The following is a 21,247-nucleotide window of genomic DNA, read 5'->3' as shown; positions in this document are numbered from 1 at the left end:
TTAAAGATGCTATTTTCAACAATAAATAGCAACAGCAGAAGTTTTAATTTTATGGGTGTTTTTATACGAAGGAAACAAAAGGGGGAACCTGATATGAACTTTATAGAACATACACTTCCAAAAATAAATGTGTTAAATCTGATTTTTATATACTTAAAATATCTGTACACAGGTTTTCATGTGAGATCACTATTCTGTAAAAAATCTAACACAACCCTTTTGTTATGATAGCTGAATTTACCCTATTTTCTCAGCTTTGTCATTGCACAGTATATTCAGAGCTCTGTTTTATAATATAATTTAATATGATTTGATTGCAACACATTGCAATGTTCAGTTTCTCACACAATAAAAGAATCACTCAGTTACCTTTTCAGTGGACTATACTCTACCATCAAAGAAAAACTGAAAAACAATAACATAGCATCATCATCATGCAAAATACCCTTGGAAACCAACGTTTAAATATCACAAAGACATTTTTTATTCACAAGCATTTTTTTTTTGAACCTTTGAAGGATTCGACTAGCTTTATATATAACTGCATTGTGAAAAGAAGGTGAATATTACATTGAAATTAACATTTTGCTGACAGGAGATGACACCAAGTTTAAGATGAGAATCATTTTTTAGTTAAACTCTCAAGCACCTTTATATTTTTAAAAAACTTCCTTTAAAAGAACAATTCTCAACCTACCAAAACTTATCTGGTTACATGATTCATTTCAGAAGAATAAACCACTCATCATAAAGCATTTCAATCATGTTGAACTTCTGATGAAGACTAGTCAATATTTTCATTTTACTCAACTAGTCTGGACAAAACTGATGTTCAAAGCAGCCATCATGGTGCTAGTAATGTATATTGGGGAGTACGTTTTTAGTTTTATCTTTTTTTTTTTTTTTTAAATAACTATTCATGTAAAAGAATATAGATCTTCAAGATGTCCAAAGCTTAAAAGAAATGAAAATCATATACATAAGCTATTGTCAGGGGAGCCCTTTTACATGAAGTCATCAAGATTACAACAACAAACAAATGAAAAAAAAAAAATCTTAGTTTCCCCAATGGAGCACGTACAGAATTCTGTTTGGATGGCATAGATGATGCAGCATTCACACACTTTTAAGGATCCGACACTCCAGCATGCAGCCACCGTGAGCGCCTTTATGAGTCTCACAACGAGTGATAACCAGACACGAGCACTGTTGTTCTGCTGCTGTCTGAATAGCTGACCCTTTCTAAAATGAAGCTGAGGCTATCGTTTTGGCTGGGTCTTGATTAAGTTATGCAGGTTTTGTTTAGCAAGGTCATAACTGGCAGTGTCTGCTGCCAGATAACAGCCAAAGCAGGACCAGCTGAATTCCTATCATAGACCACAGTGATGGACTCAGACCAGAGACACCACCACAGTCGGCTGAATCCTCCTGTTGACAAGAAAAGAAGAAATCATTTAACATTAATTACAATTAAATTTCCTGAGAAGTAATCTACATTTTAGACCTCAATATTTTGAACTATCCTTGAGGCATCTTTGTGGTCGTACGTACTTTATTTTGCCAAAAAAACCAGCAAAATAATTCCTGGAAGTCTGTCTGATTTTTGGTACGAAAGAGTGTCATTGCTACATTAACTGTAAGCATGGGAAGATTAACTACTTCCACGGCTTACTGCAGCCACTCATGAACTAGGTGGGATACTTACACAATCAAACAAGAAATGCGATGGGATATACCTGAGGGCCCCAGTAAACCACATCTATATTCCCTAAAATTACATCAATTTGGAGATTTTGAGTATCGCTTTATTGCAAGGAAAGATGGCAGAACGGATAACTTTTCAAGATAAGAAAACAAAAACCAGAATATGTTCATGTCCATTTCATCAACATGATCACACATTAAAATGAATTTGCTCTGCAGCTGGAGATATGATCAAAGGGGATGAAAATCCTTTCTCTGATGCTGTATTCAAGTGGAGAACAAAATTTTCTACGAGCTTTTTGTACGTTTGATGCAGTCTGTAGAGAAGACCCTCCAGTCTGAGGGCTCTCTCTGGGCTGCACCACTCTGTCACACGTTAGGAGACCTAACTATTCATTATGCCACACAGCAATCACACCTCTTTTCCTCACCTCTTTTCCCCATTCCTCTTTACCAGTTGCTGTTATTTGGTCTCACTTTGCCTATAATGCACAATGTCTTTCACATTATGGACTTATTCATTAGTCTGTCTGAAATATGTTTGACACCTCTTCAGGACTCTGTAACATCTTTACCCCTTCTTGTTTCTCAGGACTCAGACAATCTATGGTTAGCTGCCTAAAACACCAGGACAATGTTTCAGCCATCCCCTGCACTGCTCTGTCCGCTGATTCTGAGATTCATGGGTAGTTCTGAAGGCTGAAAATATTTGGTCTTCCTCTTGTCTTCACTGTGTTCTGTACCCATAGTATAAAAAGACACTTTCCATTTTCCAAGAGAACCCAAGCTTCCAAGGACAAGACAACAATGTAGGTGGGAAGGGACTTTGGCATATTAGGAACTGGAGAAACTTCTTGAACAGGAGGAACGTGTGCAGGGAAGGACAGACTGCACCTTAACAGTAACAGAGCCCGGCTGCTGGCACAGAAATGAGAACATTTCAGAACAGAAATATGAGGAAAGGCAACAAGCACGGAACAGGTCCTGGTTCAGACTGACATGCCACCGAAGAAGATGTAACTAATATACAGTGTGCCTCAGAAAAGGCTGGGGGAGGGGGATAAAAAGTACAAACAGAATAAATAATGAGGGGCCATTAAAACACCTTTAATTTAATAGTACATCCTTGAGAAAAACTGTCAAGTGCTTCTGCTCCAATGCTAGGAAGGTAAAATTAAGATGAGCGAAAGAAGACAAGTCATCAATGAACCATCCCAAAATAATACACATATAAGAAACCTGGTGAAAGGAGAATAACCAGTAGGACAGAGCATTGTCAGGCAACCAACTTTGTAAGAATGGCAGCGTAGGACATACAGCAGAAGGGTAGTATGTAAAGGGTATTACAAACTGTAATATAATAAAATTACTACAGGAAAGGGAAAGTGTGATGGATTCTCTGTGGGTAAGAAATTTCAGAGTCTAATAATAAAAATTTAATACTAGGATTGCACTGCTTACTACCTGATCAAGGTGACAATATCAATCATGCAATGTTATGTGAGGTTAGAGGAGCCACATATAGACTGGATCGATGCCTTATCAAAAAGAGATGTAGAGATCATATTTTTTGGTATGATAAATGACTGCCTTTTGGAACAAACAGTCTTTGAATCTTTAGTGGTGCACAGAGCCCTCTTCAAAATTATTAGTAGAAACCTGTTCTGTATAGCTCTAGTATATCTCTAGTAGCTCCGTAGGCCACACTGCAATAGGACTTCGCCTTACTGTGTAAGAAATCAGGCCAAATAAATCCAAAAAAAGATACCAATCTCACAAAAGGGAACTATGTGAAACTTACCAAAACCAGTTAAAAAAGCCCAACCCCAAACCCGAGAAAACAGAAAAAAAAACCCCCAAAACAACAATTAACAAACAAACAAAGAAAAAACAGAAAGCAGGAAAAAAACTAGAAGCATCTCAAAAAGTCAGTCCCTCAGAAGGATCCAGAAGAATGTTTAGAAAAATTGCATTATATATCCAGGTAAAATTATATATCCACAGTTAGAATAACTAACCCCCCACTACCCCCCACCCTGAAACACCCAGTCCCAAATGAAAAAACAGCACCCCAAAAAAAACCAAAAATAGACCCCACAAAACCAAACAAACCTAAAACGCCAAAGAAACACCCCTGCATGAATCAGTAGGGAAATTAAGCATGCTGTCATAGGGAAAAGGTCAGTATTTAAGAAATCAAGTTTGCACAAATGGGCAAGGACAGGAAAGCACATAAAAATGGCAGAGTAGAAATAAACAGGAAATTAGGAGGGTTGATAAAGAATTTTTTATGACTTTCCTGCAAAATATGCTGAAAACAATAGTAGAAAGTTTTAAATCAATCAAAAGCAGAAAGCCAAATATGGAGTTAGGGCAACTGCTTGATAACAGAGGTGTAAAGAGGGAATTTGGGGATTACTGGACATAGCAAAGGACTTCAATGAGTTCTTTGTGTCAGTTTAAAGCAGTGAAGACTTTAATGAGTCCCACCACACACAATGCATTCTTTAAAGCAGAGAGGCCAGAGGAACCAAATCAGTTTGGAATAAATATATGGAAAATCAGATAAAGCAGACAAATTAGGTTCAATAAGTCATCAGGATGATAGCATTCACCAACAGTCTCCTGTAGAAACTTGGATTAAAGAAAGAACAAAATCAACAAAAAGCAGAATTCAAGTTTAAAAAAAAAAGAAAAAAAAATTCACTCTGTCCTAAAGCAAATAGGTCGCGTTAGCTGCTGCTCATTATCTATAGTAGCCATTTCCAGACAAGTCTCTGCCATCTGTTAGCTTTATAATTTAGTTCCATAATTTTGGCTTAGGGTTTTTTTTTTCAGTTGATTGCAGATTACAAGTTCAACATTCCTAAGGCTTCCGGTCAACAAGTAAGTCATAAGTGAACCAGATTTGGAGTAGGATGCTGAGATTTGAAGATGCACTGAACTTTCTGGTTTATTTAGCTTGGCTCCGTCAGTTTTTGCGTCTGCATTGTGTCTTGTCATGTAGCTTTATTTCTATTTAAAGGACCTAAAAATAACCCTTTGCTTCTTCCTCACAGTGAGTACCATCAGAAACAAAATTATCAGTAAAGGTTTCCTCTCACACGAATTCAATGAACAGTACTCAGTGTTACCTCTTGGTATTTAAGATTCTTATCACTGAAATTACTTCAAAGAGTCATCTTTGAAGAAATAGTCTAAAGCAAAGAACAAGGTTTAAAATTTTCCAACAGAGGGGAGACGTCTGGAGAGAAAGCAAGAAGTAAATTGAAGGCCTTAAACAAAATTGTGCATAATAAGAAGGGGAAAAGATCATTACCATGAAAATGTCATCCAGTATGGATATAGAGTAGAAGGACCTCCACATGTAAATTATACAGTACTCAGCTTTCATGTCACCTCTGCATTAGACCAAATATTGGGTAAATTATGTTGAAATAATCCTACCACTGAAAAAACCCCATTCTGTTGACCATTTCTATTTGCTTTTTGAGATATTGTTTAAAACTACATCATAATTTATGGGCACTGCTTTTACATTCAACAGTTAAAATACGTAATATTCCTATTGAATTGAAAAGAAATACTTTAATATCTTTTGCTCTTTCCTTAAGATTACACAGAGCAGTTTTTAAAGTATTCATGACTTCACAACAATGTAGTATGCCTTGGAAGCCACACGCAGGAGAGGCACCTTCCCATTATCAATGACAGAGTTAAACTGTACTAGACAAAAGTATACAAGGTTTACACACATATTTCGAGGTTGGTGAGATTTTAACCTCATATTGATCAAAGTGACATTGAATTTCTGAGGTTTGTAGACCAATTTACAGTGGTAAACCAGCAGTTCTGCCAAGAACAATTTCTAAATAGTCTCTCTGGCATCAGTTATTCTTTTGTGTCCTAAGCCAAGACAAAAATAGTAGTGGCAAGGAAGGTACAGTAAACCCTATCTAAATTACTTTTTCCTCTCCAGCATTGCACATTATAATTTTCTTGTGTGCTTTAACTTTTTTTGAAAATTACAAAAAACGGAAAAAAGCAAAAAGGAGGAGAAAATCTGATAAGATGATGATTTACATAAATTCAAAAAAATCAACAGTTTTATGGAAATGAGTGGAATCCCATCATTAATTTGGAACCAGATCGAGCAAAACATCAGTTTTGAATGGTCTTCAAAATGTCTTTTTTGAAAACACTTCCCCTATTCTCGAGCTTTAAGAAAACTTTTCAACTGTTTCCTATAAATGTTTTTTCTGAGATTTCTTATAAAATTTCTTATAATAAATTACACAGCATCATTTTATCTTATTTGTACCTTATCTTATTTTTACCTCTGCTAGTGCAATTAGACACTGAACTATTTTTAAGCAGTTTCACTGAAATTTTCCAGCCCATTACATTAGTCACTACTACATTAGTCACACAGAAATCTTGAATAAACAAGAGGTCAATTGTGGATGTCCTCTCCTTGTTGTCTTCAAAATAATATACTGCATGTTATTTCTTCTTGAAGAAAGAAAGAATTGGAAAAGAAATTGGAAAGAATCCTCTTTATCCAGTTTCATTTCAACAGAAGTGTATCAGAAATTTCTGGCATTAATGTCACATGTCAAATTTCCTTGTGTGTTTGAGGTAGAGGAGCATCAAATCTAAATGTCATCTCCTTCATGTCATGGCTTACTATGATACCTCTAGAGAGGGTTATTTTACAATATCACACACTGTGAAAATTATTCAGCACTTGCAGAATGGAAATGAATGCTTTTATAAAACCATATATTCATTGCTAAGTATCAAACCCACATATTGCTATATATCAACATTTCCTTGAAGGCAGTGCCAGTCCAGAATTTTAAAGACACACATGGAAATATAAATACATATATATACATACAGACATACACACATACATGTCTAAGTCTACATACATATTTCTTACTCCTTTAGAAGTACACTGTAACTAATGGACTAGAACTTTGTCTTGAAACCTTTATCATTTACCGGGACCCATTGTGCTACAATGACTTTAAAAAAGCATAAAACAACATTATCTGCCAAAGAGCTTCTGATCTGGCCTTTGATATCACCCGGTTACCTCAAATTTATACCTTTTATAAGCATATCTTTTAAATGCTTCATATTGCATGGAGAACACCTTTGCTTTTACTCAAGAGTAATTTCAAATTCCAGTGCATGGTCTATTATAAATTTTATGTTATCATCCTTTCTCTGGACTACTACACAAAGCTGTCAAAGCCGTACAGCTACACACACACAGTCTGGGGACACAGCCGTGGGCTGCTAATCACCCCCAGAGCTCCCACTGCCATCCCTGGGAGCTGACAGAAATAAGACATTCCTAGAAGGAGCTAAAAACTTGTAGAGTTCTCTTTATTCTCAGGCATGGCAAACAAAAACAGTGTACATGTGCAACGTGAAAGCAAGTTATTCAAGGGGGTGATAAAGATTATTTTGTTATCTTTGACAAAAAAAAAAGCTGTTGTTATTGAACCTGATCAGCTGGTTTATAGCTGTGTTGGCTTTAGCAATTTTAATAAAACTACACATATTAATGTCCAGTGAGAACCCGTTTCCAAATCACAAAGTTATTAAAAAAAGGACGGATGAACAGAATTACCTTTAGAACTTTCTGCTGCCAAAAGTCTATCAGTTAAAATTATATTCTGTGGGTTTCCCAGTATTTTGCTTTGCCTTCTTGAGCAGAAAGAACATTTTGGACATGAAGAATTCCACTCAAGGTGAGTCTCTGTTGCTTTACGTACATTGGAGAGTAGCTTTTTAATTAAAATAAGGTTACTTGCAGAGCAAATTACATGAGTAAGGACATGAGATGTTAATCTCATAGATTTAATGTGAAATACCACTAGCTTGGGGGAAGGGACTTTCACCCTTCCTTACAACCTTCAGCCATGTCTGTGCAAGTTCCTGGGTTTGCTAGAAATTAGATCATTTAAATTCAGAATAGGAAACCAAAATTACTCAAAAACATCTGTTAAACAGAACTTTAACCTTTTTTTCACTGATGTTCAAGTGATATTAATTGAACCCCAAGTATAAAGAGAGTATAAATTACTGAAAATTTGAGTGCTCTAAATTGTTACAATTTTTAATATTTTACTACACTAACTGAAAAATTACTGCTAAGGTTCCATTTCTGCCTCTCAGTTGGCTTTACTTTGATAGATATGTTAGTATCTCCCTCTAGTGGTTTTCTGAGCAATAATATTGATCAGAAACCCCTGCAGTGTACAAGGTCCTGAATTTTACTCTCATTAGATCAGCAGTTCTTTTGTGTACATGTCACTAGCACAGCAGTGCACACTCTCACACCATTAAATGCAACACCGGCTAAAATGCCAAGGCTTTCGTTATGAACCCCAGAGTCTGCACTAGGTCAACATGCAGAACTTCATGTATCCACATATTTCATTAGAAGAAAAAACCCACCTTCTGCTGTGATTAGACAGTGAATGTGTTTAGATTGCAAAAAAATTAAAAGGTAAAAGTACGATTTTGCTCAATTCATAGTTTAACCAAATTGATGCACACTATTTCCTTCAGTCTTTAACATTCGTGTTAAAGTGAATGTGGTGAAAATCCCTTACTCTTCTCGGTAGCAATACTCCCCATATTCTTAGACAGAGCACTCCTCTTTCTGTCCCAAGGTACAGATTTATTTTCACAGGTAATACAGTCTCTTTTAATTACTTTGTTTTAATCACCTTTGTTTGTCTTTGTGCAGAAAACTTTCTTCTTCTGTTGCATTTTAACAGGGACAAGGGAAAATGTTTTGAAGGCCATGACACTGACTGAGTTGGTACAAGTGCAGTCTCAAAGAGTTGACCAGACAAACCCAACAGGTTCCCGTGTCTTTGTATTTGCTGTGGGACAGGCCCTTGTATTCTGAATTTCTGATTTATAAGGCTCCAGAGAGGGTTTTTTCATATTTAATTTCCCTTAATATTGCAATAGTAACTTGCTCCAGATTGTTGCTTTTGGGACTCGTTTCATTCTATTTCCTTTTGTATGCTTAGTAAGTAAAAAAGTCTGCTATTTTTTTAAGCCAAGAACGAAACAAAAAATTAGAGAAAGTAACTGACCATCCACACCACATGAAAACTTGCAGAAAAATGAAGATAGGAGCGGACGTCATGGTAGAGGCACGACTCGTTGTGCATATAGGCTGATCCTATTAATAACAGGCAAAGTAGCAAGTAGAGGAAAGGAAAGAAAACACAGAAAAAAAGACATACAAGATGAGATATCATGCAGATTGCTGGCAGTTAGCAGAGTTAATGTGAAAGCATCCACCCAAGAGCAAGAGATTCACAGCAAATTTTGCAAATAAACTTAACCAAAACAATCCACTATTACAAAACACATGACTTACACACTGATTAGCACATCAAGCTAGTGAGCAAGAGTTGTACTTTCACACACAATCGTGTCAGGAGGATTTGGAATATTTACAACGGCGAAATAGCTTTTGGATAGTTTTTAACTTTGCTTAACCTTTGTTGGCCAGTAAGAAGACTTCCTTCTTAAAGTACAGTTTGGTTACTAGAAAAATGCATTGAATAACAACTGTCTGGACATTTTTAACAGTACCAACATCTCAGTAATTGTGCCTCATTAAAGAAAAGCAGAGAATATATAGCTGCTTTATACCAAGATCAAAAGTTGGTATACAGCAGTTATAGCCAACTAACTGCACTAGTTTTGGACAATCTTTCTTTTGCAGAATGGGATGAGGCATTACAAAAACTTTTCTTTTTTTTTCATATAATGGCAGGTACTTCCCTGTTCAGTACTTTTTGTCTTGAAGTTTATTCTGAACAATTTGAATTCAACATATTCCCTTTCATACTATATTTTGAAACATAAGACAGAGATTATACTCAAAATAAATTATATATGTGGCACAGTTTTAATTTTTCTCCTTCAAAACTGTAATGTATACAATACAGGGAGTACTAAACAGCATAGTTTTGCTGATTTCAGTAAAGCACTGTTAAGAATGTGACCTAAGGTCAGTACACATTTGCAGGATTTCTAAGAGGAACTACATCCTAAACCAGATAACCAGTTTTTAATCATTTAACAACACCTTAAATAATATTTGAAAGCACTAATATAAAAATGTTACTTCTAAGCCAGGATTGTCATCTATTTGTGAAAGCCATAGAAGAACTGAATTTCCTAGCAACGTACAGAGATCATCAGTTTTCTGCTTGTTGATGGTTTTTTTTAGGGAGAATCATGTGTGAAAGTGCAATGGTTATAGGAAAAGCAGATAAGAAAGCAGCTGTTAATTTTATGTCAATCATGGTATACTCGAAATAGAGTGGCTACGGTCTAGAGTGAACAGTATGTTTAGTGACAGATATATTACCAGGCGCCATAGTTTAAACATAGTTTTCACTGCTCTTCTAAAACAGCTCTACAATTGTTTTTGAAGACAGTCCTAAAGTTTTACAAATTCAATTTTACCTGTTTGGCTTCATCAAAACAGACATCAGGACCCTTTCTGTATCTAGGTTGTTTGACCATCTCACAAGGATTTGGCCCTTCATCTGTTTCTCTGGTTAAGGAGCATGACTGGTTTTTTGTGCGTCATGCATTAGCAGGACTAACATTCTGTTTTTACTTTCGTGGGAGAAGAGAAGTCTTATGTTAATTCAAATAGTATTGAAATAAACATCAGTAGTCACTGTTCCTTGCTTAAATTAAAGAAAACCAAACCAGCCCATCAGATAAATCAAATACCTCTTTTTTAACACTGCTTTAATCAAGAAAATAAACCTCCTGCATGACTTTTTAGAACCAATAATTCCAGAATCGTACACAGAATAAAAAATAAAATTAAGATTTTCTGTATAGCTTTTAGTACCATTGCATAAATATTACAGGAAATATTTGATAAAGTAGTAAGTTTTCAATGGTGCTGATTGGTTATAGCATATGTTACTACTGAGTTATTCTGCTAAAAGGAAGATACACAGTAAAAGAGAGGAAGCCTCTTTGGAAAACTGTTGTTATATACAGGCTGAAGATTGCAGTGAAGGCCTATAAGAACAACCAGTTTTATTACGTGTACACCTATATTACCCCAAATATCATAGACAAGATCATCCCACTGTAGGGTTTGACAGTAAATGACAGACAACCTACTCAGATCTCATTAGCATTTCAGTGATGATGGGAGCCAGAGAAAATGCTGCCTAAACCAACAGCAAAACAGCAGGACAGAAATGGGAGCAGTGACATGCTATTAATTAGCTAACTGTAAATGTGAAGTAATGCTTTAGCTTACGCCCCTGAAATCTGTGATTGCTGATATTTAAGTGTAAACACTATACTTCACATTTGCCACAGGCTAACAAGGGACACAAGTCATTGCAGCATACTTGAAAGGCACGGATATGGTAAACTGCAAAACTGTCTTCAGTGGAAACCCGTTTATATTACCATTCAGTATGTTAAGCTTTTTTTATGCCACTGTTGGTAGTACACATATTAAAGCTAAGCTAGAGTGTTTTAAAAAAATTGAGCACTAAAACTTTACTTAGTAGCTCTAACTTATACTTGAAGCAAGCCTATTCTTGCACTCCTGTGGAGTAGCACGGCAGCTTCGTTGCAACGAGTGGAGATGCCCAATGGACGAGAAGGCAAGAGGATGGGTAATTTAGTTCTACAGATCTACATCTGTCTTCATTCAGATGTTCTCAGGCTCACCTCCCCTTTCCTCTGCCGGGTCACAGCTGAAAGGGAAGTTGAAACATAGAAATGTTCTAAAAACCCATGCGCACAAGCAGAGCTGTACCAGCCAGAAGGAAGCAGAGTCTAATAATGACCATCTGAATAGCACCCAAAGGTCATTCTGCCTGCTTGTGTGATGCTACGCTACATCTGCATCTCACAATGTACCTTAGTTAGAGAACAGAGAGAATAGCTTAGTAACACATAGCTGGAACAAACATGAAATAGTTCATTTAGCCAATATAAGCCCACCCAGCTGCTCTGGCTGCCATTTGAGGTCATTTACTGCTTTCTAGAAGGTTGGGGCCCCACAAGGAAATGCAAGTAACGTGCCCACTTCCATCAAACGTGCTTCATTTTCTATAGCCAGTGCTGTCTATAAATTCAGACAGTGGCAACAGTTAATCAAACTGTCATGGCCTGGAGCCAATTAGAATATTTAGTTGTGTTTACATACTTCTGTGATGACATGGATATTGCTTCCACTCCAATGTAACTTCCTTTTCAGCCCAAGCGTAGATGGAATTCCAGTTTTATTAATGTGGCAGTGAATGTGTTGCTTGTGCCAAAGAAACACAATCATCTTTACCACCATCTGCTTTTCTTTCAGGAATGGGAGAGGTTGTCTCAGCTAACTTCCTGACATAGACAAAGGTATTACTAATTGTTTTCCACATTCTGTCATAGTAATCCATATTATGATTTGATTTACCATCTCTGGCATGCTATCCTCAAGCATATATCGCAGAAAAGAATTGAGGTGAATTTCTCCTGGCCTATAGTAAATGTGTGTTGTTTTTATTGTATTTCCATCACCACCACCTAAATGTATCCACTGGAGTGAACAGGCTAGGGGCATAGAGATCAACATGAAGGTGGTTGTAAATTAGAAGAACCTTTCACAAATTTTTAATTTTAGTGCATGTGTTGCAAGGACTCTGCTTGGCATGTATGCCATCCTATGTCTCCAGACAGCTCTGAAAAAATTCTATGTTAGCAGCTGGATAAACTCTAGCCTTCGGTGGTTAAAGCAATCTCCACAAGGAGTAAACAGTTCTCATTGGCACTGAGCACACGCTGAAGTGCCTCCATCACTTTGCCTCAGTGTAGCAGGCATCAGGACAGTATCCTAGTATTTCATGAGCAAACACTTTTATCTTGGCATTGCCCTTTTTTGTTATTTCTCTAGGCAGATACACCCTTGTCTTTTCTAAAGGCTGAACAAACCCGGGACTCTCAGGCTCCCCTTGCTCCAGCTGCCAACCACCTTGGTGGCCTTTCACTGGACTTGCTCGAGTATGTCAGTGTGGTACTGGTGAGCCTCAAACTGTACACAGCGCTCCAGATGTGATCTCACCAGTGCTGAAACGATGACACACATCAGTTCTCCCAACCTGCTGGCTACACTCTTGCTAACATAGCCCAGGATGTGAGTGGCCCTCTTTATTGCAAGGCACAGTGACAACTGATGTTAAACTTCTTGTCTATCACGATCCTCAAGTCCTTTTCTGCGTAGCTGTTTCTAGTCACTCAGCCCCTGGCCTGTCCAGATGCATGTCATTATTCTGTCCTGGATCCAAGACTTTGCATCTGCCTTTTGAAAACTTCATTAAGTTCCTGTGAGCCCATTTCTGTTTACGTCCTCACAAATAACAGCTTTGCTCTCTATCCCAGAGACTGCTGCCTCAGATCAGTTGTGATACCATCCACAAATATCTGCTGCTTCAAGTACTCCAATGGTAAGCATGTAACTAATATGTACATAAACAGGCCATTTTTACCAAATATATTCCAGCATATCATAGCCAAAAATCAATCCACACTACTAAATAATGTGATTTTAAAGGATACCCGGCTTCTCTGCTTGCATCAGTGGCTTTGGGTCACAGGAGCGGCACAGCAGTTGGCTGTCACTAATAATGAATACTAGATTGGTGTTTGAAATCTTCTCTGCATGATAAAGTCTGGAAAAAAAGCCAGCAAAAACCTATGTTTAAATGAAGCAAGGAAATCCGTATTTGAGAAGGACACACAGTATTGGAATAAAAAGTAATCCAACTTCACAGATTCAGTCTGCCTGCTACTGTTTATCTTTTCCATTAATGAACAGCCAAGAAACATTTATAAAACATTTTGTAATCATTTTGACATTTCCATAGTTCCCCCTTTCAGCTAGACTTATTACCGGAAAAAATGGAAAAGAGCATAGAATGACTTTAATTGAGTTAACAGCTAGCACTGTATCACTACAGCAGTAGCTGTACTGAGAAATAAAATCAGTTCAGCATCAACTCTTCCTCTAAAAACACTGAGAAAACCCCCAACCACAAAAACAAACAAACAAAACCCCAACACATAAACTTGTCTGTAAGAAGGGAAAGAAAGAGGTTTAGGGTATGTATGCTGGTCTTGTGTATTAGTGCTTTCCACAACTACCTGAAAGGAAATTGTAGTGAGGTGGGTGTTGGCCTCTTCTCTCATGTAACTAGTGATAGAACAAGAGGAAATGGCCTCAAGTTGCGCCAGGGGAGGTTTAGACTAGATATTAGGAAAAATTTCTTTACTGAGAGATTGGTCAAACATTGGAACAGGCTGCCCATGGAAGTGGTGGAGTCACCATCACTGGAGGCGTTAAAAACATGTGTAGACATGGCACTTCGGTATGTGGTTTAGTGGGCATGGCGGTGTTGTGTTGACAATTGGACTTGATGATCTTAGAGGTCTTTTCCAACTTTAATGATTCTATGATTCTATGAAGTTCTTCTAGGCAGGACTGCTCTCAATCCCTTCATCCCTCAACCTGTACTGATACAGGGGGTTGCCCCAACCCAGGTGCAGGACCCTGCACTTTGTCATGTTGAACCTCATGAGGTTCATGCAGGCCCATTCCTTGAGCTTTTCCAGGTCCCTCTGGACAGCATCCCGTCCCTCAGGCATGTCATACTGCCCTGTTTTCACCTGGGAAAGAGTTAATTTTCTTCCCAGTAGCTGGTATAGTGCTGTGTTTTGGATTTAGTATGACAATAAAGTTGATAACACACTGATGTTTTAGTTGTTGCTAAGTAGTGCTTATACTCAGTCAAGGACTTTTCAGCTTCCCATGCTCTGCAAGTGAGGAGGTGCACAAGGAGCTGGGAGGGGACGGAGTCAGGACAGACGACCCAGACTGGCCAAAGAGATATTGCCTACCATAAAATGTCATGGTCAATATATAAACTGGAGGGAGTTGGCAGAGGCGTGGTGACCGTGGCTTGGGAACTGGCTGGGCATCGGCCAGTAGGTAGTGAGCAATTGTGTTGTGCATCACTTATTTTGTATATTCTTTTATCATCGTCATCACTATTATTATTTCTTCCCTTGCTCCCCTATTAAACTGGTTTTATCTCAACCCATGAGTTTTACCCTTTTTTTTAATATTCTCCTCCCCATCCCACCACGTGGAGGGGCAGGAATGAGTGAGCAGCTGTATGATGCTTAGTTGCCAGCTGGGGTTAAACCAGAACTGTCCATTTTAGCACCCAATGTGGGACCTCTTCAGCATGTGTAACCTCCTTCTCTGGTGGTATTCCAAAGTCTTTGCCTTCTGGCCAGTCCATGATCACTTCCAAAATTCCTGGGGTGCCAGGAGGAGCTGTGCTTCAGTACCAACCACTTCTGAAGGAGCTCAAAGCCCTTCATATGCTGCCAATATCTCTGTGCCTGTCAACAGGGGTGGGAGTAGCTTGCTCACCCTTTAACAGCCCCATATGGCCAGTGCAAAAGTCTAATGGCGAGGGGAGACTGACAGTAGACTATCGTGGCCTGAATGAAGTCACGCCGCCACTGAGCGCTGCTGTGCCGGACATGCTAGAACTTCAATACAAACAGGAGTCAAAGGCAGCCAAGCGGTATGGAAAACGCATATTAGCAACATGGAGGAGGAAGTATGGAAGTGGGAAAAAATGGCTGGGTCATTTAGCTGTATTCACCAGTGTCCTCCGTCTTTCCTGGCTTGAAATACTGTCTTCAAGGTGTTTGAAATCTGACTGTTAATTTTGATTTGTAAGACATTTTCAGAAACTCCTAATGCATGCAAGCTTTCAACCCAGGAGGCTTTTCTATGAAACACTGAATTAGGTCCAAGTTGCTATGTTTCTGAAGTATCCAATTTTTTTTTAACATAACATTAAACATCATCTTGAATAGGCACATGGAGGCTGAAGAGTAATTCTTTTAATCACGAAAGAAAACAGCATGGTTTGCTTAATAAGACCCACAGCTCTTAAATCATGAGCACTAATGACTAGAAGGTAAATTTGAAGATAATTTACATGATCTTCTTGACTGTCATCTACATAACCAGATTAAAGAAAATCATCTCTTTTTGAATACTGCAGAACGCCTTTAGTTTCATATAATAAATTAAAAGAAAACAAATTGTAACAGAGATAGAAATACAATTTTCATGGACCATATACAGAATATAAAACGAAAATTTGACTAAAATATTTTTATAATTCTTTAATTATTACAATTGAAATTAATTGTAAATGAATATAAAAAGAATGCAATTTATCATTTTACTGCCTATATATTTCTGTCTTGCTTATGTAACTTCAGTGTAATTAATCAACAAAAATATTTTTTGTTCTTATAATAGTGTCATTATCTCTTGTGAAATAAGTGAATATCCAAAAGTTATTATTTATATTGAAGAAAATTTACCTGGAGCAGTTTATACAGTCTACAATCCCACCAAACGATTTATCATCATTTTCAAAGAAATACTGAGTTTGCTCAGTGATACAACTTGTTTTAGGCAGGGTGGCACTGAAATCATCGTCTTCCATATCAGCTGACAGAGAGAAGAACATGAATAAATACACAATGACATTTTTAAGTCCCAGACACAATGGGGAGATCCAAATATGGCCCCCAGCCTAGATTCTTACCTTCTACTTCACTCAAAGTTGACTCTTTAACATTCTCTGGACTTACCTGCCTCAAGGAAACGTGGAAAAGTCAAGCTCAAAAACAGCTGCTGTAAGATAGACCTGAACACAGAAAGACAACATACATTTGTTAAAGGCTCTTTGCCATCTTTGCGTTTTACTGGACCCTTCAAAACTACTCAAGTAAGAGTAATTAACAGAATCATCATGGCTAATTATGCTTTTGCCTGTTACTAAAGTTGTGTTTCTTTAAACCTTACAGTTTGACTGTGGCTTGCTTTTCACACATTCTCGCAGGTCTTATTTCACACAGAACTTTTATTCTACTGTTGAGATTTGCTACCATTTTTGCCCATAACTCACATAATGGAAATGTTATCAGGCCATCCATGTCCTCCTTTTATACCTCTGCAGGAGGTGGAAGAGGCATGTTGGTGTTCCTCTAAACACTTCATCCAGCCAGAACTCCTTTTGAACACACTCAGGGAAAATGCTCCTGAATTAGATACTTTACACTGATTAAGGCACATTAAATTGCTGAGAAGGAGACTAACACTGGAATATTACAAGTATATTATAAAAATTATTACTGTAGAGGTTGACTTTTAAAATCATCTCTTTTCCTCTTCTTGAGGTAAGGAATACAGTTTTCTCTAGATGCTACCTAAATACTTAGGCTTAAAGATCTCCATTTATTTCAAATTATTTTTCTTCACTCATGGTCATATTTTTCCTATTTTATTTACTTGAAGCAAGTACTGGTTTACCACATACATGTCCCTTTTCTCTACCAAACTGTCAAAACAGGAATTGCAACAATTAGGTTCCTTGATTCCCTGCTTAAACCTTACTAAGCTGTAGTTTCCTGTCATCATGTTTTAAGTTTGCTTCTACCTACAAATATGACCTGATCTGTCCTCATCTCATTGTGTTCCATCACCCGTTCTGCTGAGAAAAGGGACTGTATAACTTTATTCAACCTGCAAGATTTTTCCTTCTTACTATTCAGCATGATCCATGTGTAAAATAACTGAATCTGCCTGTCACCTTTCCAGTGGAGGCATTGCCCGAAGGAGCTCTGGATTCACTTCCACAGCTTTGTGCCTTGAAACGTCAGATGAACAGTGCACCGATTGTCATGGATGAGAGTGACCTCATGCCATTCAACAGTGATGCAATTTGCTGACAGAAAATAGTAACCCTTTGTAAGGGCCTACCACAGAATTTACAAGGACCTGAGTGAAAAAGGCAGCCTTGAAAAACTGTAAAACCTTCTGAGTTAAAAGAGCATGAAGGAGATACGATACATACTCTCTTAACTAAATGCTGACATATCCCATATAAAATTTGAAAATTATCACTCACATTTTTATCCCACATTGTTGCCTGAAACTCTATATTTTTCTTTAATAACCTGGTTTATCTTATTTCCCTGAATTTGCTTTTTCCAGGTGCCTCACTGAATCCATTTTTGGTCAGCCCTTTTCTGCTTGCTTAATGGCCTTCTCTGCCTGCTTCTGACCTAGATTCCATTAAAAACACATCCATAGAAAGTACTTTCATGTGGTGTTTTCAAGTTAAACATCACACAAAATAAACCTCAGGTCTAAATGGAGTCCAGACCAGTGAGTCTGATTTGGACACTGATAAACTGAAGTTTCTCTGTTTGAGAAAAGCTCAAGTTTCTCTTCTGGATTATTGCCCATCTCCAGTTTTTGAGGTTTGCTGTCCAAGAAAACCGAGATATTTGTTGTTGCTGTTAACAAAACGTAACCAACAATAAAAAACAACATAGATTCTTCATAGTGCTATCCGTGAGAAAATTTCTATATGTTTGTTCAGCTGCAATGTATTTTAGCTCTTAGCTTCATAAAGTAGGTAATTTATTCCAGCTTGATAATTATTATAAAAGATTAGCATTATGAAACCAGAAAAAGGAACAGTCTCCAAGGGTGCAATTCACCTCAGTGCGAGAGTATCACATCAGTCCCAATTACATATCCCAGTTTGGTGCTGGGGTAACTGGCCGACAGGGGTATCTATCTACATGGCTCTGAAATAGGTAAAAGTATTTTTATGGCTATTATTACTAATGCACAAACCAAAGTCAAAAGACAAGAAAGCTCCTAAATGGATACTTAGTTTTAAAATGTACCCAGTATTGTGATTGCAAAAGATAAACCTAATTACTGGTGCAATGCTGTCTCTCTCAAGGTCAATCCCAAAACTCTGCAACTGTTCAAATATACCAGCTTTTCCCCTTGGCTATAGAAAATGCTAGGACAATGACTATAGAATTATCCAACATGCTTTATATATATTTTCTTCCTTGAAATGGTTCAGTAGTGTTTTTCACATTCCATTTCAAAGAACCAACTAATAATTATCATGAGAACCTTTAAGTGAACTGAGCCATCAGATAACATACTGGTTACCCTACAGTCTGAAGCAAAACTACTTTACATTTTGTAATAGAGTAGCTTCGCGTGTTTTTGTGAAACGATTCACTGAAAAGAAAACACTGATTTTCTTAAGACTTCTTGCTAGAAAAGGGGAAAGACGATCTTCTGAAATAGGGAACCAAGTGATCAATAACTCTAAATGTAATAATTTCATCTGAACCTTCACAAGTGCCAATCAGATTTAGACCATTAATCCCAAATCTGCTTCCTGAAGCTGGTTTTGTGGAGTCAGAACACACAATCACAACACCTGACAAGAGTACTTTTGAACTCAACTGTTGACAGAACAATGAATTTTCCAAGGAGTTCAGAGACATAGCTAAGAATTTTCACCATAAGAAACTGCAGAAACAAAGGGTTCAGAGCAGTTTTATGGAGTGGAAAAAACCCCCCAAAACGACAGACTAATACAGTTTCAACCCATTCAATAATTCTAGTTTGGACATACAGATTTCCTACTTACCAGGCAGCTGCGGAAGCCCACCATCCTAGATGCAAAATATCTGTTATCGTAGGCTGGGAAAAAAAAACAACAGAGATTATATTAGTTGTACCTGCAGACTTTTAAGGGAATGTCAGCTGCCGCACAAGAGACTACCGACCACATAGGCAGAACGAAGTCCAGCTCCTTGCTTTGGTTCTTCTTCAGGATCACAGACTGATTGATAGTCATACGACTTGTTAAAGGCATACAGGGACATGTTAATCAGGTTTCGCATCAGGCCAGGGTCGATTTCACCAAAGAATCTTCCAATCTGATGAGGGAGAATATACAGAGATAAGTTAAAACATTTTTCTCATAAAAAAGTGAAGAGTTCTGATTCCACACACACCCCCCCCCCTTTTTTCCTCTGCAAAACTCATCCAGTTGTGCTGCTGAGGTATTTATTTCTTTGTTTGACTACTTCTCTCCCAAAAGCTTGGTTGGAGAACTCCAGTTAGACAGTAATTGTTAAATGTACTACCAATGAGACCGCCCTGCTTGGGGAAGAGCAAGAGGAATACGAGAAGGAAGGTGTGTGTATAACATACTACTTGCCCTCACCATCATAGGTTTGTCGGCAGCCTACCAGCCTAAGGGCAGAGAACAAAGAACACAACTTGGTAAAGTATGGCATCTTGAACCATAAATAAGACTGTGAAAAAGACTAACAAAATAACTGGAAATTCTGATACAGCAAAATTTTTGTGATTTGGTAATGTTTTTCTTAGGGTAAGTTGGAAGTGAAGTGTTGTTTTTTTCTCTTAAATCTTCTACCTGTTGTTTTTCATTTTCTATCCTGAAAAATATACATACCTGTTGCGTATATTCATCCCGATTTGACATCAGAAGAAACCCACCATCGTCAAGGATAACACAGTCCACATGCTATTGTAAGAAAGTAAAATATGTTTTGCAGGAAGGATTTGTCAAGAGAACACTCTGTAAGAAACTGTTTTTTATTCAACACTTCAGAAGTATCTTCAAATCTATGTGGCTCAGGCTAAATCACAACCCCATAGCCAAGGGCCAATATTAAGCTATAATAAGTAGCATTATCAGTATCATAAAAGTTTGTACAGATCAAAGGCTTATTTGTGGCTTAATTTCATAAAAGTTGTTTTGTAAATTCTTATTTGCTCAATACTTTGTTAGCTCTAAGAGTGCTATATCCTTATTAAATCTGATTATAATTGAATCTCAACTCATAATAAGGGACTACAACTTCTCGTGTGCTTCAGCCATGCTTAAAGTCCTTTTCCATTTGCAGCTTTTAACAGCAAAAATCTTAAGGGCAGACTCTCAGCTTGCTAGTCATGATTATTTTCATTTGCCAAGGGTAGTGGGTTTCCTCCAGGTGTCAGGTGCAGGAATGGGAAGCCCACTGGTTCCCTATGCTTTGCACCTTGTAAAAGGTCCTTGCAGTAAGAGATTGGAGAGATAGCAGTGAGGCCAAATAGATAACCTCCCAGAGTACCCTTTTTGCTGTAACTCTTGCATTTAATGATCTTCACACTCCACAAAAGAACTACAAAAGACCTGAGCAGAGAAAGCTTTTAAGCACATGGCAGAATCTGATACTGTGACAGCCCCTGATGCTGTGCTCTCTGAGTGCTAGCAGAGCCATGGGATCCCCAAATCTGGGAGAACGGGGGAGAGGAGGATGACTAATGACTGTTGAAGGGCACATCACGTACTCTGGTGCTTTTCAGTTTGCATTTACCCTTCTCTAAGGTACTTCTAGTGTTCTTTTTCTCAGGTTTTGGTGTGGTTTTTTTTTTAAGTTCTTCCCTTTCCTCAGGATTCACCTCTTGCTTTGAAAATTGCTGTTATATTTTTCTCACATTTTTCTTCACATCATTCCCTATTGCTCTTACTCTATT

General features: G+C 37.7%; 1 protein-coding gene across 5 annotated transcripts in view; it reads right to left on the bottom strand.

Moving 5' to 3' along the window:
* Positions 1-455: 455 nt before the first annotated feature.
* The window catches only part of CACNA2D1 (calcium voltage-gated channel auxiliary subunit alpha2delta 1), a gene marked incomplete at its 5' end in the record, with an annotated part of 423,169 nt that continues 402,377 nt past the window's right edge, over positions 456-21,247 (bottom strand). For all 5 annotated transcript variants that reach the window (XM_082008681.1, XM_082008682.1, XM_082008683.1 and 2 more), the window contains 8 exons: positions 456-1,428; positions 10,222-10,304; positions 13,342-13,454; positions 16,195-16,324; positions 16,468-16,523; positions 19,347-19,399; positions 19,486-19,638; positions 20,181-20,252. In XM_082008681.1, coding sequence (XP_081864807.1) covers positions 1,312-1,428; positions 10,222-10,304; positions 13,342-13,454; positions 16,195-16,324; positions 16,468-16,523; positions 19,347-19,399; positions 19,486-19,638; positions 20,181-20,252 — 777 coding nt within the window. In that variant the 3' untranslated portion in view covers positions 456-1,311. The remainder of the gene's footprint in view (positions 1,429-10,221; positions 10,305-13,341; positions 13,455-16,194; positions 16,325-16,467; positions 16,524-19,346; positions 19,400-19,485; positions 19,639-20,180; positions 20,253-21,247) is intronic.

The sequence above is a fragment of the Phaethon aethereus genome, assembly GCF_964289735.1.
Source record: "Phaethon aethereus genome assembly, chromosome: 1".
Lineage (NCBI taxonomy): Eukaryota > Metazoa > Chordata > Aves > Phaethontiformes > Phaethontidae > Phaethon > Phaethon aethereus.
The sequence above is the reverse complement of the archived record's forward strand: the minus strand, read 5'-3'. Positions and strand labels throughout refer to the sequence as shown.